The following is a 27,837-nucleotide window of genomic DNA, read 5'->3' as shown; positions in this document are numbered from 1 at the left end:
TTGAAACGAAGGAACGGAGTGAAAGCGGTTGCAAATTGAGAGTCTACGCGAGGCTGACTTGAAAGCTGAGTTCAATGTCTTCAAGTGCCTTGGACGAGGATAATCACACACGAGAATTGCTGAAGTCGAGCGCTCTCGGTGGTCTCTAGAATACTTGCCCACACAAGCGCGAGTGCATTTGGCGGGAGGAAATAGAATAGAAGCTGCTGCAGAGCGACTGGATTCACTCGCTGCGAGCGCATCTCAACCTCCCGGGCCGTAGCATTCAGCCGGCTGTGGTCAAAGCTAGCAGTATAATGATGGACAAGTGAACCGTCGTGATGGCGATAGATTGCAGGGAGGAGTATTTGGTCTATCCAAATCCGAAAGTCATCATCACAGAGGCAGCTAGATTGCTGCTCCTCCCGGTATAGCTGCGGGAATAGGAAGCAAAGAGAGATATCCTCGAAATCCGACTAGCCGCCCAAATGTATAATGCGGGATCTTATGCACCGGCAGTCGGACGTGATGAGCGCGACCATTGCTTCCAATATATTATATAGGAAGAGGATCAAGGTGCAGACCCGAACGAAGATCAGAGACGGGCATCTGAGTCGAGTTCTACCGGACTCCAAGTTTAGCCACTGCTAGGCTATGCAACAATCCCACGATACTATCGATATCAAAAGTCACCGTGGTCGGGCGTTCCGGCTCATGGTCGGAAACAAGGCCGAGGTGCAATGGACCAGCGTCAGGCGTGGCTGAATTGATACCAGTATAGATCTCCCGTTTTCGGTCTGTGCTGGTCTGTCCGGCTAGGTTGTCCTCTCGTCTAGCCATCGTCGCAGCACTAAGAACATCCGGGTATCTCCCATCTGCCTGAATCCGGTCTATATACTTTCCTAGGCTAAGATGCTCCGTATGATGCATTTGATGCTCACTCTCCTGCTGCGTATGGCACTGGTGGCAGCAGCCATGGTGTTGTTGGAGTTGGTCAGTGAGAATCCGGGCCAGTTTATGGATATCACTAGCCGTGTTGGTTGCAACGTCTTCCGATTGCTCGGGACTAGAACCGGAGCCTCGTTATTGTAAGACATGCTCTAGCAGCAACAGGATTCGAACAGAATCGGAGGGAGGCAGTATGAATGAGAAAAAGAAGGTCTCACCTAGCTGAAGCGGAGACGCAGGGTTGATGAAGATTCATCTGTACTAAAGTACGACGTGAAGGAAGGAAGGGTACCACTTGGGACCCACGGTGTTTGAGCGTAAAAAGCCGGTTGTCGAATGTTCACTGTCGTTGACCTTGTCTCGCAAACTGTTTGGCCAAGTATAGCCCGAAGCAGCCTCGATTTTCCTGAATACAACCGGCCCTTGGATGATGGCCAGTGCTCCGAGAGGGACTTCTAAATTAACATCTCTCAAGACAATTTTTGCCGATGAGGATGGGCGAATGCTGAGATTTTTCATTGAGATGACAGGTGTTTGAAGGTTGGTTGTGTCTGGTGGGCCCTTGAAAGACATGTATTGCATTTCGGCGATGTGCGGAGATGCGTCAACTTCCGTTTCTCTCGTGCGATAAAGGCCCTCCGTTGTGTGTTGAGGACTGGTTTCCAGTAAAATAAATGTTTGTACTCTATCAAAGGATCCCGACGAAGCCGCTATGGAAGGAATCGCACTCAATAGCTTCGAGGCCGGGTTAGTCAAAAGAGTTATAATGGACAAACTACTGAACGCCTTGGTAGCATTCAGCTCCTTTCCTTGGGCAGCATAGACTACGAAGGTCAAAGCTGGAGCTAAGGCCCAAGGCAGATTCTGGATCATATTCTTCCAGACCACACTCCATCGGTACGTGGCCATTTGATGGGTTTCTTCAGCCCTTTTTCTCTGTACAAGCCGAACAAAGGTTTGAGATAAGCCAGTCGCTTTGATAGTTTGGATACCGTCCAGCAGTGAGCGGGTGATTGATATGCGTTGCTGGACAGCATCCACCCATACTTTCTGATGTCCCCCTATATGCTTCGAGATATAGATACTTCCGCCACTAGAGACTATTATCAAGTTCCAGCAAATAGTTTCATATGTGAATCGAAAAGGGAATTCTTACTGAGAACGATTGTTAATGGCATTAGGCAAACTCACCCTAACTGGAGCGCGAGTAGCGCAATGCCAATGCCCACTTCAATCGTCCGCGCCCAGAATTCATTCAAAGTGATTAGACTGGCAATGATCCGGTCCACGTCGGTAGTCATTAGAGTCACCGTAGCAGAACGATCCCCTAGAGTGCCATCGGGGATGTGTAAGGCATGATCGTAGATCATTGATGAGGCCGTCCCTCGAAACATTGTCACCAACCGATATAACATCTGGTCGTATATGAGGTTTGAGAGGGCCATTCCCAAATATATTAGAAGTTTAGCGCCGATGAGGCCGTAACCGAGATTGCTCGCGCTATGTGAGTTATCAAGCCAGTTGAGAACAGATGCGATCAAGAAGGGTTGTGAGAAGGTAAATCCGATCAAGAATATGCGTGGAAGTGCCATCAAAGCAAGTGGACCTTTGAACGCTCGGCACATCTGCCATGGGAATTCCAAGCGGCGCTCGGGATGCCGGCGTAGAGCCCAAGCGGTCCGATCGTTCATCTTTCACCCACGACAAGACCACAATTTGCATGGCCACTACCAAGTTAATTGCACTTGATGCGACAGAGAACTTCGCAGTTGGCCGAGTTTTCTTTGCCCAGCTGATCAGCAGGGCGAGTTGAATCGCGGCGAAAACGAAGGCAGCTATCTGAGGTGAAATCGAAATTACCTCGTGTTTGACTCCGAGTAGTGATGTGAAAGTGCTTACCGACTTTGCCAATCTCATTTTGTGAGGCTGAGTGCGCACATCTCTCTTGACTAGAATTCGCAATCGAAAGGGACACACGAGGAGAGATGCGACCGCACGAACGAGGCCAAGTATGGCTTGTTCGAACAATAGCGTAAAATCAAAGCCATCATGGCACGCGCTATCTACTACAGGGCCGAAACTGTTATCAGTCTGGAGTCGAACAATGAAAGACAAAATAAAAATAAAAATAAAAATAAAAAATGCTCAAGTTTACCCAGCAGTGTATACTCTCAACTACGAACGTATTAAGTAGGTGGGAGAAGAATTCGACGTCAAATACTAGTAATCAGTTCGATTCCAACAATTTTCTTTGATCATGGGATTTACACGAGAGGATATCTACACTGACTTGGGGAAAGAGGTTGAAATATATTCTCAATTGGTGACCGATCCGAGCTGCTTCATAGTTAAGCTTCATGGTACGACGGAAAAAGGCTAACTACGCTAACTGATAATATGATGTGTAAAGCAAATACATAGAATTAATAGAGTAAAATCGCCAAAGCTAGCGTTGTAGTCTTGTATATAGTCAAATAAAATGATTCCTGAAGGCTTGTAGTGAGTTGAGTGAGTTTCAAATTTCACACCTTCCTATACTTTAAACTACCCTCCAATACTCCACTCCATCTGAAGACGTGAACAGATTAGAGTACAAGCTACCAATAGGGTAAAGAGAGATCATCACAGCGTGTTATATTGAGGAATGTCAACGGCAGTACAGATACGCGATGCTATTGGTGAACCATACCATTCTATACGTCTAACCCGAGGAGCGCCATGCACACATCAGGGTCCCCAAGACAAATAAAAATTACAAATAACAAATAACAATATCCATCGGGAGGCTATATCACTACAAGCAACTCAACCTAATTCGACCCCATCCCGAACTTTTCGTTGTGATGGGTCCACGGGCAGGTGACATCGTCAGCCCAACAGCAATTTAGAGCAATGATCTTCAGCCATGAGATCTGGCTCGCAGATCGCACTATTATTATGACCAGCAAGCAACAAATTACGACTATTACTACTGCACCCACCTGTTCATGGGGCACCCGATATAAGGCTCACATTCCTCGGGGTTGCATAAGGCATACACTTTGTGCCGGAGGATAAAGGACGTAGTCAGGGAACCTTCCAACAATCCCACCCTATTGCAGGAGAAATGCCACCTGAGTACACCTTGGGTTGTCCGTGGCCTCGCCGTCTTGTCTGAGGTTGAAAATCCAAGTTGAAGTGCTGTGATCTGCTGCTCGGGACACTGGCATGATCGCCGTCAAGGAGACCAGTCACCTCGAGGGATCTATGGCGTCACTTGGATAACAAAAGACCTTGTGATTATAGACATCTATTACTCGGAATTTAGTTTAACTGCTCCTCGCCCACGGTATACAATCCCATCCCCATGACGACGTCATGCTAATAAAATCTAGATAAAACATCGTTATAAGGTAACAAGTCTTGATTATTTCTCTTAAAGGGCATAAAAGAGTACTCGTCGCTCTTTAGTACTTGAGAACTGTCACACAAGATGCGTCTTTTTACACCGTTGGCACTAGCTTGTCTATCTCCAACCCAACCAGTCTGGGCATCACTCAAGGACAGGGCTACACCCGACGTCCCACCATATGTTTTGGAATACGGTAAGCCAGCTAAAACCCATATTTCTGATATTGTATTGCTTATTCGGCTTTACAGCACCCTTGGTCTGGCTCCATAGCCAGGAAACATACATGCCAAGCGATATTCAGCAGCAGCTCGATCATACCAGACCCAATGTCAACTGGACGGCTATCGAGGGAGTGCAGACGCCACTAAACCTAAATAACCTTGACACGCTCAATTCCATGGGCAATACAAGCGTCTACCTAACATCACTAGAGGGCATCGAAGCCAATCCAGAACCAGCTTGGTTCCGGGGTGTCAGACCGGACTCACAGGGGCGAATAGGTAATGGTACAGGGAGTGTCATTGTTATCGCAGATCGTGGCAATGGAACCGTTGATGCGTTCTACTTTTACTTCTATGCGTGAGCTCAGCTGTATCCCGAGTCTGGCTTTGTACTGACTTGATCCTAGATTCAACAAAGGCGGCAGGGTCCTAGGCTTAGAATTTGGTGACCACATCGGAGACTGGTTAGCGCGAAGAACACTGATGTAGAGCTACTCGTTGGCTAAGAAAACCAAAACAAACAGGGAACATAACATGATCCGCTTCGTGAACGGTACACCCGACGCAATATGGTACAGCCAGCATGCCAGCGGGCAGGCATTTACCTACGCGGCCGTTGAAAAAAAGGATAAGCGACCGTATGCCTACTCCGCGAGAGGCACGCATGCAAACTACGCGATTGCAGGGTAAACGCAGAAAATCTTTAAAATATGTTGGAATGTCAATACTGATAGATATCCAGAAAACACGACCACACCATCCCGGGCTTCAACCTCCCTGCAGGATTTTTGATGGACTATACTGACCGCGGCGTGCTGTGGGATCCCGTGCTCAATGTGTATACTTACACCTACAACACAACAACAGCTGCGTTCAAGGCTGTGAACTCCAAAGATCCGGTGGCGTGGTTGGATTTCAATGGGAGATGGGGCGATGACCAGCCGCCTAATGAGCCTTCGATCTTTGGTGAGGCTAAAAATGTGGCTGGTCCTAATGGTCCTAAGTTCAAGGGACTGGATAGAGAGTTGGTGTGTCCTTCTAAGCCGTGCTTTGTGCTTCCGTTCAGGATATTTTCTGTGAATGCGACTTCGTGAGAGTTGGAGGATGATGGGGTTGGGTTGATGGCGGATTGTGGATTGTGGGTATATTGTAATGATCATTCTATAGGAGAATATAGTTTAGTATAGACTGATAAGAGTGGAAAGACTGTTGTTTAGATTGAGAGCTTGTCCTTCAGCCTTGTGATATTCTCTAGATAAAAATCAAAATGTGATGCCTCAGCTTCCAGGCTATTCCCTCATGCCGAATAATCAAAAGAAAAGGAGATTCTATTATCAATTCCTGGATCATTCGAAGGTAGGTTTGATTCTTATTCTTGTTCTCCCCGGATCCCTTTTACCGTTCTCAGAAAGAAAGTTCCTGCACGCAAGGGAAATCCACCCTCCACTTTGGATCCACTCCGTTCTCGAGGTGAGAAGGGCGATGTTTTTAGCGAGTACGTTGTATATGTACATACTCCATACTGCATACTGACACGAGGAATCAACATATTTCGAATGTACTATATACAAGGCAAATAAAGACTTTGACTGGAAATGCCCAAGAAAATAGTTCATCGTGTTCCAGCCCGGGAGCCTATTCTCGCGTGCCCCACCCCCGTCACAATAGGCTTGGAGGAGCTCTTATGTTTGGGCTGAGATCTTAAATTGCCGTGTTTCAGAAATTGATCTAGCTCGTATTGGAGATGCCGGCTCGGGTTCGATATGGTTATTAAACGGAGTAGTTAGTTTGATTCGGTACATACAATAGCGGGTTTGCGAGCAATTGTTGAGCCGATGGCTTTACCCTAGGGACAGGAGAGGTTAGCTTCGGTTAGTTGCTCCGTAGCATGTCCGACTTCAGCTGAGGTTGGGACTAATTGGGGCATAATCTGCATATACTGCAAACAAGACAAACATGTCCTTAGGTACTCCATACTCCATACTTCCATATATTATAGTTAACTCTGAACTATTCTGTTTTTGTAATATATCCGGATAAACATTATCTCCAGTTTGAGCGATATATCAGATTGTTTCGTATCTCTCCGTAAGATTATGGACAACAAGTGGAGATCTTTAAAACGGCCCATAGTGCACGTTCCAGATTCCCCTCTTAGCCACGAGGGGAGAACGTGCTTACCATGTGTATGTGTATGTGTATGTGTATTCGTGTATTCGTGTATTCGGGTACCCGGATATTATTCAATATCATGATTCTCCTCTGGACAGTTGAAAGACGAGAATCCAAACATCCCGTCTACAAGGGCCTTAGCTTCAATTGGACGAACCGGCGTTCAGTGACCAACGATCCAAGCTCCAAGTGGAGAACAACCGCTCCGGACCAAAGATGGAGGGTGACTGTTTTTTTTTTTACCCCTGAATGCTCTTTTGGTCTTTTCGATATTCATCAGATTTCGATCTTCCCCTTAGTATCGTAAAATAGTCAAATTAAATCTTTCTCTTTCTTTCCCACCCTTCTTTTCAACTTTCTCCAAGCGCCGCTGTTGCTGGACGCTGTGAGCAGGCCTATTTTCAATAATAATAAAAAACAAAAAACAAACTCCCTCTGCCCACCCCCCCCCCAAAGAGGAACTCGGAACTTTGAACTTTGTTCAAGTCCCAATTTCAATTCCTCTTCACCCACTGGCTGGGAAACTTGTATCTTGATTGATACCACTCTCGCTTATTCTCTTTTCATATCTTTGCTGTCGCAGACACTTCCGTTTTTTTTTGAGAAATCCGATCCCCGAATTGGCAATTGGATTGAATCCCACTTTTGTCCAGTTTCGGAGCAGTTTTGAATCGCTCCATTTCCACCGGATCTCAGCACTATCTGCAGTATTAGCGCCGTTGAACTCCGATATATATCACTTTGTTTTATTGGTGAGTGGTGGTTCCCAAGCTTCCATACCCCTGACATCTCGTGAGGGGTTCTGGCAATATCGAGATTTCCTTGATAGAGCATAACCCCAGCACTGGTGATCAGAAGAAAAAAGAGCAAAGAGCAAAGAGCAAGAGAACAGGAAAGAAAAGAAAAAAAAAGAACAAGAAAAAGAACCTAATGAGGAAAGAAAAGAACAGACAAATATCCTGAAATGGCAACTACGCGCCAGGCACCTGAAACAGACATTAATCGTCGCACCTCCCTCGGATTCCTTCGTCGTTCTAAATCCACCGAACCCCTAGGCGAGCACAAATCTTCCGGTTCCCGCAAAAAGATGTCCAAAACTCAAGCCATGGAAGATGAGATGCGTCGTCAGCGCGAGTCTTACGCCCCAAAAGTCCCTCCCCGCTTGCCTGATCTTTCCCCCGCCCCGCAGCTGGAAACCTTTGGAGGTGAGGAACGTGATAAGTTCCCCGACCCAATCCCAATTCGCCCACAGTCTGGAGTTGTCGCATCACCCTCTATGGCTGGTTCAATCAACAGCGTCGATCCCTATGGCCGCGCTGAGAGCATGACCCACCGTGGCCGGTATAGCTATGCTAGTAGTGCTGCCAGCACCGTGAACAGTCCCCGCCGGGTGCGCCGTCGCAAGGACCCCACCTCATACAAGTGAGTCGCCAAGATGTGACATTAACACCGAAACAGATCAGCTAATAATGGGAACGTGTTCAGTGTGCTTGTCATCGGTGCTCGTAACTCGGGAAAAACCTCATTCATCAACTTCCTCCGCAGTGCTCTGGCCATGCCCGCCCATAAGCATCCTTCGCGCACCCCTGAGGAGGTCGAAGAGCTTGAGCGTCAAACCTCGGCCTGGGAAGGATTCGCGTCACAATACCTGGAAACGGAGTTCGACGGAGAACGTGTCGGACTTACCCTGTGGGACTCTGTAGGTTTGGAGCGGAACATCGCAGATCTTCAGCTGCGTGGCGTGACAGGCTTCTTGGAGAGCAAGTTTGAGGAGACCCTCGCCGAGGAGATGAAGGTTATCCGCTCTCCCGGTGCCCGCGATACCCACATTCACTGCACTTTCTTACTTCTGGATCCTGTGCGTCTCGACGAGAACATCGCCATGGCTGAGCGTGCTGCCAATGGCACGTCCAAGGCCACTGATGCATCGGTGGTTGGGATTCTGGACCAGAACCTGGATATCCAGGTCTTACGCACGGTGCTGGGTAAGACCACAGTGGTGCCGGTTATCAGCAAGGCGGATACGATCACCTCCGCCCACATGAACTACCTCCGCAAGGCGGTCTGGAGTAGCTTGAAGCAGGCCAATATCGACCCCCTTGAGATCTTGACATTGGAGGACCAAGAGGAAGAATACTCCTCGTCCGAAAGTGCGGACGAGGATGAGGATGAAGTCTTGGAGCTGGAGACTAAACCCGAGTCGACTGAGACTGGAGATGCCAGCGAAGCCAAAGAATCCGAGGACGCAAGCGAAAATGTTCCCAGCTCGCCATCGCAGCTCAGCCAGGGCACTCGCAGGTCCAACACGTCGCAGGTCACCAACCAGCACGTTCCTTTCTCGATTCTGTCCCCGGACCCTCACTCGTTGGCAGCTGGAGACCAACCCGTCGGTCGCCGATTCCCCTGGGGCTTTGCAGATCCATATGACGCCGAGCACTGTGACTTTGTTCGCCTGAAGGACTCCGTCTTCTCCGATTGGCGCTCCGAGCTGCGGGAGGCCAGCCGCGTGGTCTGGTATGAGCGCTGGAGAACCAACCGCCTCAACCGCAATGGACAGTCGACGACGCCCGCCCAGAAGCAAAACTACGGTGGCCGCCAGGGACCTTATGATGGCCGTCGCATGCGATAAACGGGTCTCTCCCTTCCTTTCCCATAGTTTTCTCTTCCCGCACATACCCCCATTCTTCGCGGCCTGGCACCTCGCAAGGCTTCTTTTTATGCCATACCTGCTTTTTCCTTTCTCTTCTGGCAAAATGTTTCGAAATCCGGAACCTGTACTAGTGCTGTTCATCTATTGTTTGCACGGTAATTTGATAGTTTATCTTGAATCCTAATTCTGAGAGAGTAAATGTAGTGATGTACTAACGTACCCCTCGGCTTTATTTGCAATCTGACATGCGCATTGGTCAGAGGTCTTGTGCGGCTGAAGCGCTGGTCAGCGACGATCGTGAGTTCAGCTGTAAGCCAATAAGAGCCGCTAATCCTTGGCTACATGAGTGAAGAATCACAGACTAGCTCTTCAGAAGTTGGCGCCGATGAATACGAGGTGCTATAAACCTCTCACTTTGTCTCTTCTTTCCTTTCCTTTTTTTTCTCTCAATTTACTTCCACATAAGTAGAGAGAAGGTTTCATATCTGTAAGTATAGAATGGCCTAGCGGACATCGCACAAAGAAACCCCCCAGTTCAACTCTCCTCTTGTGTGACCAAAGGCCTCTCAAAAAAAAAAAAAGAAAATAAACCCATTGAAAACATTGAATATCAAATCAACAAACCACCCCATTGGACCAACAATGTCTCTCCAAGTGAACGACCCACGGTCGCGAACCCGATCCAAATCCCCTGGTCGCGAGCGCTCACGGTCGCGGTCGCGCGACAGCCGAGTCCCCTCCCCCTCGCCTTCGCCCTCCCATCGCTCCCGCTCCCCAGCCGTCGCGGCCCCAAGAAGCAAAGGCTACAATCCTGACGAAGAAGCTGAAATAGAGCGCCAATACAAGCTGATCAGCGAGCGACGTCGCGAACCAAACAACGACGAGCCCCGCCCCGTCGTCTCGCGCGCCCCAAGAACCCCCCGCTACGACGTAGACCGCTCAGACTCGGACTCGGAGTCGAGACGTCGCGGCGCAGAAAGCTCAAGACGACGTCGCGATGATCGCTATGAACACTCGGACGAGGAGCGCGGTTCTGCGGCGGCTTCGTCGCGGTCGCATCGACGTCGACCTTCATCGCCAGACCGTGGCAGTCGCGTGAATCAACACGACTCAGACGACTCAGCTGATGATCTGGCTTATGGTGATGCGCCGGGAAGCCATCCTAGCTATGCGCGCCCGAATCGGTATAGCTATGCCCAACCCACGCAGTTCGTCCCCGCTGCCCCGCGACAGCCGGGTTACCCTGCCGGCTCGGTTGACTGGGCCTCTGTGCCGGAATGCGAACGTCCTGGATACGTGCCGCCTTCCTCGCAGCCCGCAGGCCCGGCTAGTATGCCCGGAGCGTTCCCAGTGGCGTCGACATACCCCGCTAGCTCGGGGGCTGTTCCAGCGCCTGTGAATCCCGCGCTGCAGTATACTGGTTTGCCGGGCCAACAGGCTCCGTATGCGGCGCCGAATGTTAGTTATGCGCCTTCGCATTATCGGACTGCCTCGGCGAGTGATACTAATTATCCGCCGCCGGCTGCGGGGTATGCAAACCCAGGCGTGTACCAGTATGCGCAGGTCGATCCTAATGTGAAGTATTCTTCGAAGACGGTGCCCGTGTCGGGGTCCGGGCCTAAGCCGATATTCCCTGCTTCTACGCATGATCAGTTTTCTAGACCGATTCCGCAGACGCAGGGTCAGTATCAGCCGCAATCCCAGCAGCAGCCAGACCAGTATCGGTATAAACACGAACCTCAGAAACAAGAACCTCAGGTTGTGGAGATCACACCTGGTGGCAGTCGATCGAGTGCTCGTCCACACAGTCACTCTGTGTCGTCGTCGAATACCCTCGCAGTCAGCGGAGCCAGTGCATCTCATTCGGCCCACCCTCCGGCTAGCCCACTGCTAGAGCCGTATCACGGCACTTACCAGTCCATCTCACCCATGCCATCCCCAATAGTCATCCCCTCCATCCGCGACGACGACATCTCAGACCTCGAACCCCTCGACGGCGGAAACTCAGCCTCAGACTCAAGCCGACGCGGTAAACACACGCGCTCGCACTCATCGGTCAGCGAGAAAGAATCCCGCACCCGCAGCAGCAAAGACAAGAAAGACAAAGAGCGCGACGACAAACGGCGTATCCGCCAACCAGGCCACGGTCGCCACGACTCCAGCTCCTCAATCCTCAGCACCGACCCCCGAGTCCTCGTATCCCCAACAACCGGTCGCAAACGCGTCTCCTTCTACGACGCCGGCCCAGACGCTGCCGCCATGCAATCTGCCCTAAACCACACACGCAACATAGACAGCAAACCCATAATCCAAATCCTCCCTCGACTTACCAGCGACGAGATCCTGCTTCTACGCCAGGAATACAAAACCCGCGTGCGCATGCAAGGAAAAGGAATAAACCTCGCTAAACACCTCCGTCTCAAACTTGGCAGTTCCTCATTTGGAAAAGTCTGCTACGCAACCGCCCTCGGACGCTGGGAATCAGAGGCATATTGGGCGAACTGCTATTACCAAGCGGGGACATCGCGTCGCGAACTACTCATCGAGTCGCTGATGGGCAGGTCGAATGCTGCGATTCGCGAGATTAAGAATTCCTTCCGTGATACGCGCTACGATAATAGTCTCGAGCGGTGTATGCGTTCTGAGTTAAGGGCTGATAAATTCCGCGTTGCAATTCTGCTTGCGCTTGAGGGACAACGGCAGGATGAACGTGAGCCGCTCGATAAACGACTTGTGAGGGATGATGTGCAGGATTTGCATCGTGCTATTGTCCGGGAGGGGGTGAGACTGCTATGATTCATATTATTGTTTTGAGGAGTGATTCGCACTTGAGGGAGGTTTTGAGGGCTTATGAGGATAATTACGGGCATAATTTTACCAGGGCTATGATTTCGAAATCGAGGAATCTTGTGGTATGTATTTGATGCCTTCTACCTTCCCCTTCCACCTGCAGTCACTACTGGCTGATTGCTGACTGAAATTGAATCCTTAACTAACATACACATCTCCAGGGCGAAACCCTAGCACACATCCTCAACGGCGCAATCAACAGACCAATGCGCGACGCCCTCCTCCTCCACCAAGCCCTGCGCGAATCCCGAACTGGACGTGAACGCTCAGAGCTACTTATTTCCCGGCTTGTGCGTCTGCATTGGGAGCCTAGACATCTTGATCTTGTTAAGAATGAGTATCGACGTAGATACCATGAGCGGTTGGAGGAGGCTATTGCGGAGGAGATTCTGTCGTTGAATGGTGGGCAGGATTGGGGGGAGTTTTGTATCGAGCTGGCGCGGAATGCTTGAGTGTGGTGTGATAGATATTGTACTAGCATTTTTTTTCGTCCTGTTTGACTGTTGCTGGGTGTTGTTTTTGGGGTGGTGGTGTGTATTCCTGCTCTATAGGGTGGTATTTTAGTTTGTACTTTGTTTTCTTGCGTATATTATCTCTATCCTTGAATTTCGTTTTGTGTATACATGTACTGTACTTATTGATTGCCCTATGCCCTAGGTTCTATTTACAAAGTGCATTGCAAATGTATAGGATTCGTTGAGCTGCTTCTTAGGACTGGGTGTTTCCAGCATTGGATGGGACCCATATGCTTACTGAGAAAACAGATAATAATCCGAGCGAGATGTAGGATAAATAGGTGTACTCAACGTGAAGTAGAAAGATTAGGTGGAGGGAGGAGGCCCGTGAGTTAGTGTTGGGTTTGTTTGCTAGGTTGGAGTTAGGGTTGGTGGATGGCTGTGTTTGCATAGACGCCTACGCCACTGTAGAAGTAGGAAGAGAAACGGTCTCCATTGTAGGTGAGATGACTGGATCAGAATTGTTCGTCTAGCGGCTACAGCGGTAGTGGTTTGAATGCCTATATGATTCAATCCCCATTTCGCGCCGTTCTTGCCGCCATGCTTGTTTCACCTCGACTTAACGTTTTATATTATACCTTCTATGACAAGTAAATAATATGAGCCATGCACCCTCAAAGAGCCTCATTTTTATCACGGAGCTACAAGGGAAGCATGTTCCACTGCGCGAGTCATGGGGAAGCACTGGAGATTATGATGGATCTCTCCATGTCCAGCAACTGGTTGAGACCTCCCATTACGCCTTGTAATAGTGCACTTATAACGAGGTAGTGCTAAATATAAAATTCAGAAATCCAGACTACTACTCCGCTGCTTTGCACCATTCAAGACCGGATTTGCCAGCGGTAGTAGATGTTTTTATAAGCGAGCCGAGGTTACATTGACATGGTATGTATGCATAGATGGCACTAGACTTTTGTGGAAATGAGAGTCTGTGCTTCAACTATGATCCCGGATCTTTCTAAACGATATTTTATACATGTCATTTAGTAATTACCCCTTTGTATTGAAGCAGATTATTGACGTGCTCTACTTTCTACACAAGCAATTTAGTGGGGTGAGTGGATTCTTGATTGGCAAGATGTATCAAAAGCCTGTATGGGCAACTCCACATGCTGAAATAATCCCGAAAATTCACTTCTAATTATGTACAGAGACCATTGCCCTGGACGTCTGTGGAGATTAAAGACATTGCCCTTTCTCTAAGAGAGCCTTTACACCTACAGAGCAGCCAGTGGCACACGATGCACTGTGCCCAAATGTGGACAACATATGAAGCCAAGTCCCGAGTGCACACATTACGTAAATAATTATCAACACACGATCATGAGGTGTACTATAACCCTTCAAGCGATGGCACAGTAGCAAGAGCAGTTATAGGCTAGAATCTAAGGTATGTCACCGGAGATAGCAGAAAGGAGATAATATACTTTGGGAAACGGACGCCGAAAGCTTGGATTCTGGTCATTTCGGAGTTCTATTTAATCAGGGGGGGATTATGTTCTTGCCTTGGGAAAAAGCATATTGTGAACTGAATCGACCGATATATCACGCAGCAAGGAGGTTTCCATAGGAGGCGGATCGTGGACTCCAAACCAGATCCTGCATTTTGTACTACATCGCGCACGCCACCTCAACCCATGTACTCTGTATTCTGTATTCAAATACAAGGTACATGCAACACAAGAGTCTAGGTCTGATGGTATTTTGAACACATTTTTATCCGACCGGGCTGTCGGGGTCAATGCTGACATGCAGAGACGACCTCTGCAAGGGGAACCCCTCTGATTTGAGACAGAAACTCATGGCCATTTCATTCTTTACTGCAGGTCCCGAGATCGTCCGTACCCAAGATACTGTGGCTATTCAACACTCTTCATTCCATGCTCTCATCGGTTGAATGCCACGCTGCTGATCGCCATTTCCCCGCAGCTTTTTCGGGCACTAAAGATCAAGACCTGATATTACCTGCATCAAATGAAAATCGACGGTCCATATGTCCGCATGATGCTATCACGAAGGAGATGAGCATGGCACTAGTCTTGACTCGTGCCTTATTATTTACCCTGGGCCTATCGGCGGTGCCCTCAAACCACCGTTTCTTTTTCGTCTGCAGCCCTTATTTTCCACACCTCTCACCACGCTCTTATTCTCCACACCTTTATTTGCGCCATACAGCTGTATGGTCCGTCACCTGCAAGGCTCGCATCGATCTAGAGTCAAATTACTCCGGTGCTCTTGTCTGTCTAGTGACGCCACTCATTTCGACGATCCACATAGACCGCTGCTTGTCTTCCATGCGACCTGAAGGTATGCCGTTTCTTCCGGAAACTGCTAGACCGCGTTTTGGGCTTTGACTTCGGATATAGCCACTCTAGGAAAGTCCACCACCATTTCCAGTCCTTCCATTCAGGTCCCCTTGCCCTGACAACCCCCCTAACATCATTCTGCCCCCCTCTTAGCACAAATCTTCTTCCACTCGGGCGTTGACGGAAGTCAGCAGATTAGGATCCTTGGGATTTATCGAGACATGCAGGTCTGCTGCTACCTATTTTTTTTATTATGCCAAGGCGCTTTGATATTCCCCCGTAGAGAGCACATTCTGGCATGCGGGTCTCGGAGGGGCCTTTGGCTCCTCCCCCCTCTCTTCGCAGATTGAGCTCGACTATAAAAATGTCACTGGCATTCCTCTCCTGTAAACACAAGGCCGATCCCTTTCTTCAGTTGTCCTGTCAGCGTGTTTTGCAGCCGAGCTCCCTAGAGCTGATTCCCCTTGCTGCAAATAAATAACAGAGCACACTTGCCCCCGCATTGGACTTTGTGTATCTTACCATTCCTCCGTCCAACTCTGTCATAATGCAGCTGTATCGCCTCGGTCTGCTGGTCGCCTCCTTTGTGTGCTCTATTGGAGCACAGTCGACCTTCTCCCCTGCCCGCCCCCCGGCTATACCCCTCGCTGTTAGGTCACCGTACCTGAGTACTTGGCTCAATGTAGGAACTGATGGTGGTAATGGAGGGTACTTAGCTGGTGAATGGCCTGTATTTTGGCAGTAAGTTGATTATTACCCTCCTTTGGGGTACATGCGAACGTTTATACTAAGAAAATATGACCAGGAACCAGGTCACTGGGTGGGCAGGTATGATCCGCGTCGACGGGAATACCTATACTTGGATGGGTATCCCTGGATCCAAAACTGTCAATCAGACCGCGTTTGAGTATACTTCGACTAAGAGCATCTTCACTATGAATGTGGAGAATAAGGTTGAAATGAACATTACTTTCTTGTCGCCTGTTACACCCACCGATCTCAGACGCCAGTCCCTTGTTTTCTCTTATCTTAATGTCGAGGTCTCTTCTCTTGATGGCCAGAAGCATGATGTACAGGTCTACGCGGATATTTCTGCAGGTTGGTGCTCCGGCCACTTTTTTTTTTGTAATCCAACGACTGACGAAATATTAGAATGGGTATCGGGCGACCGAAATGCCATTGTAGAATGGGAGTATGGTACCACTGACGGCGTGGCCTACCACAAAGTACACCGGCAGACTCAGCTGGCATTTTCCGAAAAGAACGAGCAGGGCGAATGGGGTAACTGGTACTGGGCCACTGATGACTCGAAAGGCATGACCCACCAGTCTGGCGCGGATACCGATGTCCGTGGTGAGTTCTCAAAAAATGGAAAGCTCACCAATGGCGGCGACGCCAACTTTCGGGCTATCTCCTCCACCTGGCCCGTCTTTGGGTTCTCATCTGATCTGGGCTCGGTGGATTCTTCGCCTGTCAGCACACTCTTTTCACTTGGTTTGACACAGGATGAAGCTATTCAATACGAAGGCGCTTCGCAGTATGCCCCGGTACCGTCCTTATGGAAGAGTTATTTCGGTTCCGAATTGGCTGCTCTTTCATTCTTCCACAAGGATCATGCCGAATCGAGCAACCTCGCAAGCTCTTTCGATAGCAAGGTGGCCCAGGACTCAATTGCCACAGCTGGACAAGACTATCTCACTATTACTTCGCTCTCGGTTCGGCAGGCATTTGGTGCTACCCAGCTTTGTGGCACAAAGGACAAAACCTATCTGTTCCTGAAGGAAATATCTTCCGACGGCAACATGAATACTGTGGATGTTGTCTTCCCAGCATACCCGATTTTCCTGTACACCAACCCCGAACTCCTGAAGCTCGTTCTCACTCCTCTATTTGAGAACCAGGAGGCTGGAAAGTATCCCAACGAATATTCCATGCACGATCTAGGTTCTGCTTACCCGAATGCCACGGGTCACTCCGACGGCAGCGATGAGAAAATGCCACTGGAAGAGTGTGGAAATATGCTCATTATGTCTTTGGCTTATGCACAGAAGTCGGGTGACTCTGACTTCTTGAATAACCACTACACTCTGCTCACGCAGTGGACCAGTTATTTGGTCAACGACTCGCTTTACCCTGCAAATCAGATCTCAACGGATGACTTTGCTGGCTCCCTAGCGTGAGTTATTCCTTCTTTATCTGAAATTTTCAAACCTAACCAGCATGATTAGCAACCAAACCAACCTCGCACTCAAGGGCATGATCGGTATTCAGGCCATGGCAGTCATTGCCAACCAGACTGGTCACACCGCCGATGCTGCTAATTACTCGAGCATCGCCAAAGACTACATCACTCAGTGGCAGGACCTGGCTATTGCCAAGGATGAGAACCCGCCACGAACGACCTTGTCCTACGGTGACACCGCTAGCCATGGTAGGTTCAGCCCTCTGTCTTAAGTCTACGAAGCATTGTTTACCATTTCTGCAGGTCTGCTCTACAACCTCTTCGCCGATGCCCAGTTGGGCCTGGATCTTGTTCCACAGTCAGTCTATCAGATGCAGAGCGACTTCTACCCGACTGTTGCAAATAAGTACGGTGTGCCGCTAGACACCCGCCACACATATACAAAAGGTACATGCGCAGGCTCCTTAACATGCATTGGCACAGTACTGACAATTCTATAGGTGACTGGGAGTGTTTCGCAGCAGCGGTTAGTTCAGTCGACACGCGAGCTATGTTTATCAAGGATCTCGCCACCTGGATCAACGAGACACCCACAAACCGACCCCTGACTGATCTGTACGACACCATTTCTGGAGAGTAAGTTAATCTACCCCCAACTCTCTAATGATCCTTGCTGATGAAGTCTAGTTACCCTCAAAATACTTTCGTCGCTCGCCCCGTCATTGGTGGCTCCTTCGCTCCTCTCCTCGTCCGCTAGCGGACCTTCGCTTCTTGTCGATTTATTTCACTTATAACGCCTTCTGGCTTTTTCACCCATTGATCGCCTTTTCCACTTACAAAAGCTCTCGCTAAGAAGTTCTGGTCCGGTATAGCTACCACCAGTGATCGTGGAAGATGTGCCGGATACCTTCCGTTTGCTTGGTAATGTCTTTTTTCTTGATAATACCCATTCATTGCCTTGCCTTTTGGTATGGGCTGTGCGAGTCTTGTGGAGATCCTCGCATATACATCTATTTCAGTATGTGACGATTCTCGTACATGCATGAATCTGTGGCTTAAGCCTCTCCTTGTTATCTTGGAATATGTTAAGATGCTTCAACGTTGAGGCATGTATCAGTTTATAATAAATCCGTGCTGCAATATTATTGCACCACAAAATATACGGGATTTGGTCAGCATTCATATGAAAAATTGTTTATATAGTTTTGAATATGTACAAGATTCCGATGATTCACTTCTTGGTCATGCTTGGGTTACTCGAGTCCTTGATAGAACTAGCCCATTGTAATTAACATCTTTGTGGCTATAAGGTGTATGATGACCTAGAGGGATTCCACTTTCTATGTACTTCCCACAGCCATGTTACAGGTTTGCCTTTTTACTTCATTCTTCGAGGCTCGTGAGGATTTGCTAGAGATTTGCATATATCACAATGCGGTTTTGGGTGCATGGCGCCCTTGAGGGATTGTTGAATAACCAACCGATCTATTGAGCCATGATTTTGTTCTAGTAGCTAAATCCAAAAGCAGCATATGTTGAGCCCTCGACCAGAAATGGGAGAATCTTTAGACCTAAAGGTTGTATGTACCAGACCTTCATGTATAAGAGTCAAAATACTTGACAATGGAGATGAGTATGTTCACTCGGACTTTCCATCCCAAGCATCGAAAGAGCGAATGAGGTCTGATACAAATTAGCCAGATTTCCTAACAAGCACAATGAACGAAAGAGAAAACATACCATAGTAAAGCATTATAGCTTCGAGGTGCACATCCAAGCGAATCCGCTCGTCCACGGTGTGAATATTCAGCGATCCGCCAGCCCGCGACGGACTCCAGCGGTAGATATTCTCTGACAAAGACCAGTAGAAGCGCGTGTCCGTGTTTCCGGTCATGACATCACCCGTGACAACGACAGTCGGCTTAGTTCCAGATACAGATTGGGAAAGCGGGTTCGAGTGCGACTCAAAGACACTACGTGCCACTCCAGCAAAGTGCGCCCACACCTTTGAAGTGAGCGGATCTGTTGGGGAGATCGGAGCCGGGGAAAGAGGGAGACTAAGAGGGGACAGGGTGAGAGTACGGTCGCTCACATCTCCCTCGGTGGACTCCGCCACACCGGGGAAGGCAAGACGTAGAGTAAGGTTGTGAGCTTCGGCAATAGGGCTGATAATCCGGATAGCGCGCTCAACTATTTCATCGGGCGTTTGGTGAAGTGCCACGCGGTAGTTAACGTCCGCTGAGATCTTCTCTGGAAGTGCGTTTGTCTTGACACCGCCATGGATCAGGTCTGCGGCCTGCGATGTCTGCAGTGTGTAGCGGACTGCAGGACCGCGGGAGCTAGCAACAGCCTCGCCTAGAGCGGCAGGGTCGTCTGCTGCCAGCTTCTCGGATAGCCAAGTCTCAACGTGGTCCGGCGAATACCGTGCCTGGCACTCAAGCATCCCGTGGGCGGGGTGGTTTGTGTCCAACCAGGCGGGGAACAGCTCCTTCCGCTCAAGCTCGTACAAAATCTCCGCCATGATACCAATGCCAGTGTGCGCGGGCGGGATGGAGCTGTGACCGCCAGGTACGGCAATATCGATAATGAGATCGATACTACCCTTCTCGCCGACAGCCGGGAGAGCATACAAGATCTCGCCGTTCGGGTTAGACGCATCACCCAGGCTCTGTAGTCCCATGCCGCCCTCATCAAGGATGAATTCGAAAGAGTCTTTACCGTACTTCTCCTCCAGAGCTGCTGAGATCGCTCCGGCGCCTAGGAAGCCGTGTGATTCCTCATCGAACCCGAAGGCAAACAGGACCGTGCGCTGTGGCTTCCAGTCCTGCGAGAGCAGGTCTTCGACTACGGACAATAGTCCGATAAGAACATTTTTACAGTCGCTTGCACCGCGGCCCCAGATCCATTCGCCATCAAAGAAACCTGCGAAGGGCGGGTGGGTCCAGTCTGATGGGTCGTCGATCGGGACGACGTCCTGGTGGGCCATGAAGAGCAGCGGCTTGCGCGAAGTGTCAGCACCCTCAAAGGTGAAGACTAAACCGAGCCGGTTAATGTGCTCAACTTTGGCCCGGTCGTGTCTATGTAATTTATTTAGTATTTTCTCCCTTGATCCATGGCTGGCCATGGTCAATAATTGGACAATTCCTTACACTATAGGGAACAGCTCTTCCAGCAGCGATTGAAACTTAACTACAGGCTCAAATGCCTCATCGTATGGATCATTCATATAATCACCCACGGTGGTTGGGATCTGCACCGCACGCGAGAGGCGTTCTGCCTGGCGGGCACGGAAGGCATCGTCGGTGAGGAAAATCTCCGACGAGTGCAGGCCATCATTGGGAAGGCTGACTTTGGGTGGCTGTGGGCAGGTTTCCTGTGTAGATGGGTTCGATAGCGGGTTATCATGACTACCTGACAGATCAGTGTCGGGGAAGAGAACCTGCTGTGTAGGGATATTGAGTGCTAGCGATGGCACTGCGGCCAGGCCGAGCAGGGCGAGAGATTTCATGGTTGGATCGAGTAGATGCAATACTTTCGAGAGAAAATATTCAAAGAGCTTTCAAAATGGAGGTGAAGAGATTCACAATAGCTTAAACAGAGCACGTCAAGGCTTATCTTATCTTCCCCTCTCCACGCCTCGGCTGGCGGCCGTTGCCGATGGCGAATTGCCCTATCAGGCTGGCCATTTTGCCGAGAGTTGGGGTAAGTGTAGTATCTATTGATCATGTTGGAATTGACAGTTCAACTTTAATTCTTCATCTTTGAATGGATTGAAGGTAATAAATATATCTCGATAGAATTCCGCGTCCCATTCTACTTCCTTCCCCCGTTGCGGAGCAGAAAACATACAGTAATAGATTGAAGCTAACGTACTCAGGCTAAGATAAAGTAAGCACCAGTGGCTCACAGCCACGAAATAATGTTAAGTTTGTGCCTACGGGTATTCCTCGGGTATTACCCCCGATTGGAATGCGCTTCTTTTGTATTTAAAAGGGAAGGGTATGTATTTCGTTTTTCACAAAATCGAATGAGAAACAATGACATCTTCCGTCCATATACCTACCAGTAGGAACGACACATAACTGTTTACCGGAATATTATGTTAAGGTATTATCCCTGGCGACACCCGACACCCTTGGATATTATTCTTACTGGCCGCACGGAGTTGTATACTGGAATGACTTGTCCTTGTTGAGGCCAGGTAGATGATCATCGGTATCGTATGCTGTTCGTCCTAAATGACGCTAGTTGAATGTACCGCGAGGAATATGTGATTGAGGTTTGCTTTTTTTTTTTTGGTCAATTCGGATCTCTCATATGGAGTAGTGGAATCGGAATATTGACAAATTCCCGCCCCTGATCTGCTTGATCTACTTAGTTCACAGGCTGCTATTGCAATCTGAAACGTCGACCATGCTGATATAGGCAATACCGACAGTTCCCTGATTGCCATACAGAATTATAGCACTTTGAAAAATCCAGGCAAAAGATGCTGTTCAGTGGCGTCCGACGGGAAGATCCCAGGGGGTCCAATGTAAATCGCAATCCAAGCCGATTAAGCTAATCCAATAGTCATTATTTCTTTCCCACCTCTACGGTCTACGGGTTCCGTGCCCCTGGGTCGAAATGAGGGTACCCGAAATTGGGTCAGGTTAATTTGAAATCTCTTCCGGGGTACATCGGTAAGGAAGAAGATAAGGGATAACTAACGTATTTCACTACCGAGTGGCCCACCCCAAAACACCATAGTAAATGCGATAAATTACAACTTGTATCTCAACAACGATAGTCTATATAGAGCTTTCCTTATAGCTAAATACCTTTTTAGGTGATATCTAGCTTCTCTAGGGAGTTTAGAAAATATTTATGACTTTATGATTGCGCTATATTTGATTCTAGCTTTTAGTAACGTAATTTTTGATACCGTGATAATATAGTTGTTCGATTCTCTTAAAATTAATATATGGTGTTTGAAATCCTTATCAATAGCTATCGAGTGATAATAAAATCAAATAATAACGTGGTTGTTGCTATATAAGGTTGTAAAATATCGCATTTACTATGGTGTTTTGGGGTGGGCCACTCGGTGGTGTGGGCCACTCGGTGGTGAAATACGTTAGTTAGGGTTGTACTGGTGTGTAACCTGATAAACCAGGCACCCCACAATGCGGAAGCTTCGGCTCAACCATGGATCCAAAATAGACTTATTAGGTACTCAATTTTGATGTCTACAGTTTCCCATTTAGGCCATGTCGTACGCATCAATAACTGTCTTGATACCTTGCAGAATATATAGACGACCTACGGAGTATAATAATCCAGAATACCAGACTACCAGAATACCAGAATAACAGGAAATCAGAAAAGGAGAAACAAGGGGCCACCAGCGATGACCAGCAATGACCAGAAATGTCAGATTCCTCTCAAATGCAACACCCTAAAACCACTCTATACTCAATCCAGACAAGCGGCAAACTAGAAACACGCGAACTGTCCCTCAAGTTCATCCCATTTGACTCTCAAGGCTCCATCCGCCGTCATTGGCCGCTCAAAAAGGAAACATGTCGCCACACCCGGGGATGTTGACCAGGCGATCGCCAGGTCGCAAGCCAATGAGGCGAATGAAGCCCCAGTGCGAGTTCAATAGAGCATGTCGCTTACTGTTTCAGGTTTATCACTTGCTACTTTCGGTCGATCAGTTAGACATTGATGTCATCTGTCCCAGCCTTACTCCACAGAAAAACACTCGAAAAAAAATGGAACCCGACGGGTGTTCCTGACTTCCTGACACCAAACAAACGGCCACTTTAAAGAAGCTTGATGGACCCTTTTTTCTTTCTCTCCCTGTCACCTTTGCCTGTCAATTAACTCCCTCTTTTTTTTTTTTACATATCCTTGAATTCTCAATATCTACTCTCTCTTATCAAACAATTCTTCACTATCTAATTCGTTGATCGAATATTTCACCCACCAATCATGCATACCAACTACGTTTTTACGGCCCTTGCCCTAGCTCTTCCCGTATACTCGCTTAGCTCCACCGCTAGTATGGGCTGCTATTCCGCCATCGAATCATTCAAGAACCAGGGTCCCTTCACCTACCAATCACCAGGACATTGCCAGAGCCAATGCGCAGACAACGATTTCAAGGTCGCTGCTCTGAGCCGTGGCAACATGTGCTACTGTGGAAACAAAGTGCCTTCGGACTCTGCTAAGATCGCCGACGATAAATGCGACATCGCCTGCACTGGATGGCCTGTAGCAAGCTGTGAGTTCCCTACAATGGTATATAACACGGTAACCGGATCATAACTGACAGGATATTTCTTATATAGGCGGCGGCATGGATACCTTCAACATCATCCAGGCGACTGATGACTTACAAGCCTCTCCTTCTGGAAACGCCTCCACTACTGTTGCACCCACTGCTGCCACCGCAGCTGGCGGGATCATTGTCGCTGCCTCGACAGCTGGAGCACCAACTGGTATCGTAACCGCGGCCTCAACCACAAACTCTAAGAGTGGCAACGCTGTGTCCAAGTCTGCTGCTGTCTCCGGCGCTGTCGCAACTGCCTCGCCCACCCCCACGAATAACGCTGCCGGAACAGTCCGCGCAGGATCATCGCTTCTCGGCGCTGTTGTTGCGGGTCTGGGCTTGCTCCTGTAAAGCTCTGAACTTTCATGTCTTGTGATTGACGATGTATATATACTGTCATCTTGATTCCCGATACTCTGCATCGCATGTACAGTTATATCCCTCGCTAGTTCGTCAACAGGGCGTTCGTGATATCAGGGATAATATCCTGTTCTTTTTTTTTCTGTTCCTGTTTCTTCTACTGGATCTGCTGGTCGGATTTGGGATGCATTTACTGCCTGTCTTGGGATGGGCATTCTCTACACTCGTTTTTTTATATTTTGGGGTTGCATGAACAAACTAGATTAGCATTCATTATTTACTACCGAAGGACTTCGATATCCTTTTCGGAGAATTTAAGATTTTGCCAATGGCATTTTTAAGAAAGTACTTAATAGGGGTGATTGACATGCGCTAGCCAACTCAAAATAGAGTTCTTGACGATCTTGAAAAGTCCGAGGCAGCCCAAGGATAGGATCTTGACTCCTCAACGTGATAGCAATGTGTTGCCTCTCATGCGCGTGACTTTCTGGGGGCTGGGCCGAGGCTATGTTCCTTATCTTATTCTTAATTCCTTCTGTTACTCGATTTCATTCGCAGACTTGACTATAATGACTGTTATTCCTGCATTCAACGCTCATCTATATATTGTCCAGTTGTTTTTCTTCTGCCCCTGAGGATACTAAGTTCGGTACTCCAGCACCTATACGCTGACCACTAGAGACTCATGCCACAGCCTGCTATGCCAGAGCAAAAGCTTTTACCCTTCGATCGTGTCTGGGCGGCCATCGTGCCACTCACACATGCACCCTGCGCAAGGTCGACGCCCTGTGTTCCGCTGATACAGTTACCCGCCACGCCTGCGCTGATATTCACACAAGCCGGGTTGCAGGGGTATATTTCGCGATGAATTTCTGGATCGCGCGCGTAGGGGCTGTAGACGGCCTTACTTCGAGAGTCTTCCTCGGTACTACCACCGCATCTGCTCCCATTGCGGTTGTGTGACCGTCGCCGCGCTTTCTCCCAGCACGATTCAAGCTGGGCGGTCTTGGTCTGCATTGCCCTTGGATCGGCTTGGGCCAGGATGCGAACTGAATTATGAGATGAAATATGCGGTCCTTTGTTTTTATTCCCGCCGGTTGTATCGGTGCTATTGTGAAGAAGAGCAGCGTTGGTTTTGGCATTGAGAGCGGACGGCGATATCAACCTGCCAAGTCCTTGATTGTTGGACTCGCGCACCGCTTCGCAATACCAGCAGGTGCATTCACTGTAGATCTTGCCGCCGGTGAGCTTTTGGTATTGTCTTGAGGTCCATGCGAAGGCATCATTGAGTTTTATCTCGTCGATTTTGTCGTCGTGGTTAATGAATATACCTTCTATCTGGACAGTAGAGAAGGTGTAATAGCGGACGGGAGAAAGCTGGTGCGTGTGCCATATTAGGTCGATGTCGAGAGTGGGGACAACAGCATGGCCTTTATTCTTGGCCATGATTTGGAAAAACACCCCGTACTTGCTGATGAAGTGACTCATGGTCGATCTCACGTTTGGCGAACGTATCCAACCGATATTGTCCATCTTGTCCACAAATGTCCCTTGCCGTATGACCGCCCCGATCAAGTCGATGGCGAAGGGGGATGAGTTGTCCCAATATCTGGAGAGCATATTGCGAAGCGATATCCTCTCTGGCATATTCGAGTTCCCGGAAGCCAGTATTGTCTTGTTCACGCGACGCATTAATGGACGACTCTTCAGGAATCCCTCAAGGTGGTCGCGGATGGTGCCAATCGTGGTCCTTTCATTCTCAGTGAGGTCTGTGAGCTGCAAGATCTCGCTTCTGATGCCTTCCTTGATAAGTCGGTTTGGGAAGGACACATTATCGCCATTTTCATCGTCAGCAGGAGTGCCATTCTGCGTCAAAAGCGTGCCAGGCATAGGCACATCATCTATCAACAACTTCTGTACGTCACTGCGAAACTTTTGCACGCGAAGACTATCGTGCGTAATACTGAATTTGCATGCTGAACATGAAATCCGCAGAGATTTGTCCGCATATCCAATGCAGTGTGCATAAGCAACATCTGTGTCACATCCAAGTGATCCTTCTGTCCAGGGAGCAAGAATCTCCTGCTTACAACCGCAGCATAGAAGAGACTTTGCCGGGCTTTCGTGAATATTTTCCCAGGGATGACCCGTTCTTGTCTCGAAATTCATCAGAGCTTGACTGCCCGGGTAAAAGACATGTGTCTCATCGTCGATAGATGCGTTTATTACATCCCATGGCATCCCAGTGGCCCAGATACTCATTTTAGATTGACGCAGACAATCCTCGAGAAAGGCACGCGGGTTAAGCATAAATGCATGCCAGACCATTATGACATCTAGATGGCAAATTAGAAAACGTTTACGCAGCTCCGAGGTTTAGAATAGCTTACCAAGTGGTGGCATCATATTGGCAGACCATACTATTTTGGCTTCAGATGAACTATTCAGGGTTGAGATGCGACTGGTATTGAGACTTGGTAAACAAGTCTGCCACCAAACAGTAAATCGGTCCACAGCTCTGGCCACATAGACCGCCCATCTCTTTTCTCGAATTCGGGCGGCTGCCTGGGCTTGCTTGCGCGTGTCTGCAAAGTTCTTGGCCTCACTATCGTGGATTCCGAACAGTTTGTCTGTTCCTTTAATGAAGTATCGGAGTTTAGCGATCGCGGATAGAAACTTCAAATGGATGATACATTCATCAATAGCCACCGTCTCTTCAGATCGAGGAAATCCATCGAGGGACAGTCTGTGTGATACGTTTTGTTGTTGGTAGCTCGGTGGTACATCGCTGGGCTCGGTTATAGAAGAATATGGTGGAGGGTTAGATACTGCCTCGGCACTTGCTTCTGCACTCTTGCTACTGTGGTTAATATTTGGACTTCCCATTTTCTCAGAATCAATGGTAGAAGAGAAGATGCAAGGGAAGAAAAGAAAAGAGAAATGTAAAAGTTCAACATACCCCAGGAAAGGATCATCGCATTCTGCCGCGTGCGCGTAACATAGCCACAAGGGTTTCCAAGTGGGGGCTAGGAGGCTATAGAGACATGATGCAATGCCAAGAGGCTAGTACTTTTTCGTGTCTTGGCTTTTATATCTAGGCAGAGACCATTCGAATCGGAACAGCCAGGTAGTAGTGACACTGAACCTCTTATACAGAATCAAGTAGGTACATCCCTCTATCAGGAGAGGAATATCTAACAATCTACGAACATATGGGAAACCAACCAGACCATCGAAACTCGGTAGAAAACCGCTGGAATTATGCCCCCCCAAATGTGTGTTGGGCTGTTCGCCTCAGGCCTTTATTCATATTAGAAGGCTAACATTCAAATATGTAGCTTTGTTAAATTATCATACCTTGCACTATGTGCCGAATATACATGTTTTTGTACGTCAAGTTACTAAGAACATGTGGGAGTTCTGCACCTGAGTCGATTCATAGTGTGTGAGTTCTCTAGTTGAAGGATTAATGACGAATGCAATACTTAAATTATTATTTTTAAGTCATACGTTATCTTATTAAACAAACCAGATCCTACTCTGGGAAACCGTGTTTGCTATACTTACTAGGTCTCAGCCGGCACGCTTAGGATTATAATTCTCATCCATCGTTTTGGGCCCAACACCATCGGCCTCTCATGGGTTCAACAGGGCGTTCCAGCTATGTAAGATTGGATAGATCCATCATCAATGGTAAGGCGTCGATGGGGCCAAAGCTTCTCGCCCCGGGGATTTGCGTAACATTTCCTAAAATGGAACACATGAAGTGGCCTTTCATATTTTTTTTTTACAACGATTGTTTATTGAACAGTGATGAAAAAGCCGCACAAACGTTAGCATTGATCCAACTCTCCATCTCATGAAGTAATAAAGTTTACGGAAGTTGGCTTCTCAATGAACTTGTCGATACGACCCCGCAAGGCTACGCCCAGCGATGATCTTCG

The 27,837-nt window shown here is 48.5% G+C and overlaps 8 protein-coding genes across 8 annotated transcripts; 5 read left to right on the top strand and 3 right to left on the bottom strand.

Annotated features, from left to right (window-relative positions):
• Positions 1-600: 600 nt before the first annotated feature.
• N7537_009335 (ABC transporter transmembrane domain type 1) lies at positions 601-2,618 on the bottom strand (the record flags this gene model as incomplete). Its single annotated transcript, XM_056900389.1, has 3 exons — positions 601-1,045; positions 1,220-2,020; positions 2,119-2,618. The coding sequence occupies 3 exons, from the start codon at positions 2,616-2,618 to the stop codon at positions 601-603; spliced, it is 1,746 nt and encodes a 581-aa protein (XP_056749057.1).
• Positions 2,619-4,399: 1,781 nt separating this feature from the next.
• Positions 4,400-5,633, top strand: N7537_009334 (uncharacterized protein; the record flags this gene model as incomplete). Its single annotated transcript, XM_056900388.1, has 5 exons — positions 4,400-4,511; positions 4,567-4,897; positions 4,947-5,003; positions 5,064-5,225; positions 5,282-5,633. 5 exons carry the CDS (start codon positions 4,400-4,402, stop codon positions 5,631-5,633), a joined length of 1,014 nt encoding a protein of 337 aa, XP_056749056.1.
• A 2,042-nt stretch (positions 5,634-7,675) lies between these two features.
• Positions 7,676-9,340, top strand: aspE (septin; the record flags this gene model as incomplete). The annotated part of the gene is made up of 2 exons (XM_056900387.1): positions 7,676-8,133; positions 8,197-9,340. The coding sequence occupies 2 exons, from the start codon at positions 7,676-7,678 to the stop codon at positions 9,338-9,340; spliced, it is 1,602 nt and encodes a 533-aa protein (XP_056749055.1).
• Positions 9,341-10,003: 663 nt separating this feature from the next.
• On the top strand, positions 10,004-12,663 carry anxc4 (annexin ANXC4; the record flags this gene model as incomplete). Its single annotated transcript, XM_056900386.1, has 2 exons — positions 10,004-12,142; positions 12,373-12,663. The coding sequence occupies 2 exons, from the start codon at positions 10,004-10,006 to the stop codon at positions 12,661-12,663; spliced, it is 2,430 nt and encodes an 809-aa protein (XP_056749054.1).
• Positions 12,664-15,582: 2,919 nt separating this feature from the next.
• gta1 (glutaminase GtaA) lies at positions 15,583-17,974 on the top strand (the record flags this gene model as incomplete). Its single annotated transcript, XM_056900385.1, has 7 exons — positions 15,583-15,776; positions 15,841-16,133; positions 16,188-17,211; positions 17,264-17,466; positions 17,521-17,664; positions 17,718-17,853; positions 17,905-17,974. 7 exons carry the CDS (start codon positions 15,583-15,585, stop codon positions 17,972-17,974), a joined length of 2,064 nt encoding a protein of 687 aa, XP_056749053.1.
• Positions 17,975-18,856: 882 nt separating this feature from the next.
• Positions 18,857-20,725, bottom strand: cps1 (Gly-Xaa carboxypeptidase; the record flags this gene model as incomplete). Its single annotated transcript, XM_056900384.1, has 3 exons — positions 18,857-18,900; positions 18,958-20,294; positions 20,367-20,725. 3 exons carry the CDS (start codon positions 20,723-20,725, stop codon positions 18,857-18,859), a joined length of 1,740 nt encoding a protein of 579 aa, XP_056749052.1.
• Positions 20,726-23,193: 2,468 nt separating this feature from the next.
• On the top strand, positions 23,194-23,884 carry N7537_009329 (WSC domain-containing protein; the record flags this gene model as incomplete). Its single annotated transcript, XM_056900383.1, has 2 exons — positions 23,194-23,485; positions 23,553-23,884. 2 exons carry the CDS (start codon positions 23,194-23,196, stop codon positions 23,882-23,884), a joined length of 624 nt encoding a protein of 207 aa, XP_056749051.1.
• Positions 23,885-24,568: 684 nt separating this feature from the next.
• On the bottom strand, positions 24,569-26,779 carry N7537_009328 (uncharacterized protein; the record flags this gene model as incomplete). Its single annotated transcript, XM_056900382.1, has 2 exons — positions 24,569-26,229; positions 26,284-26,779. The coding sequence occupies 2 exons, from the start codon at positions 26,777-26,779 to the stop codon at positions 24,569-24,571; spliced, it is 2,157 nt and encodes a 718-aa protein (XP_056749050.1).
• Positions 26,780-27,837: the final 1,058 nt, after the last annotated feature.

This window comes from Penicillium hordei (genome assembly GCF_028827395.1).
Source record: "Penicillium hordei strain IBT 12815 chromosome Unknown utg000005l_segment0_segment0, whole genome shotgun sequence".
Taxonomy (NCBI): domain Eukaryota; kingdom Fungi; phylum Ascomycota; class Eurotiomycetes; order Eurotiales; family Aspergillaceae; genus Penicillium; species Penicillium hordei.
Note: the sequence above shows the minus strand (reverse complement) of the source record. Positions and strands in the feature narration are given on the sequence as shown.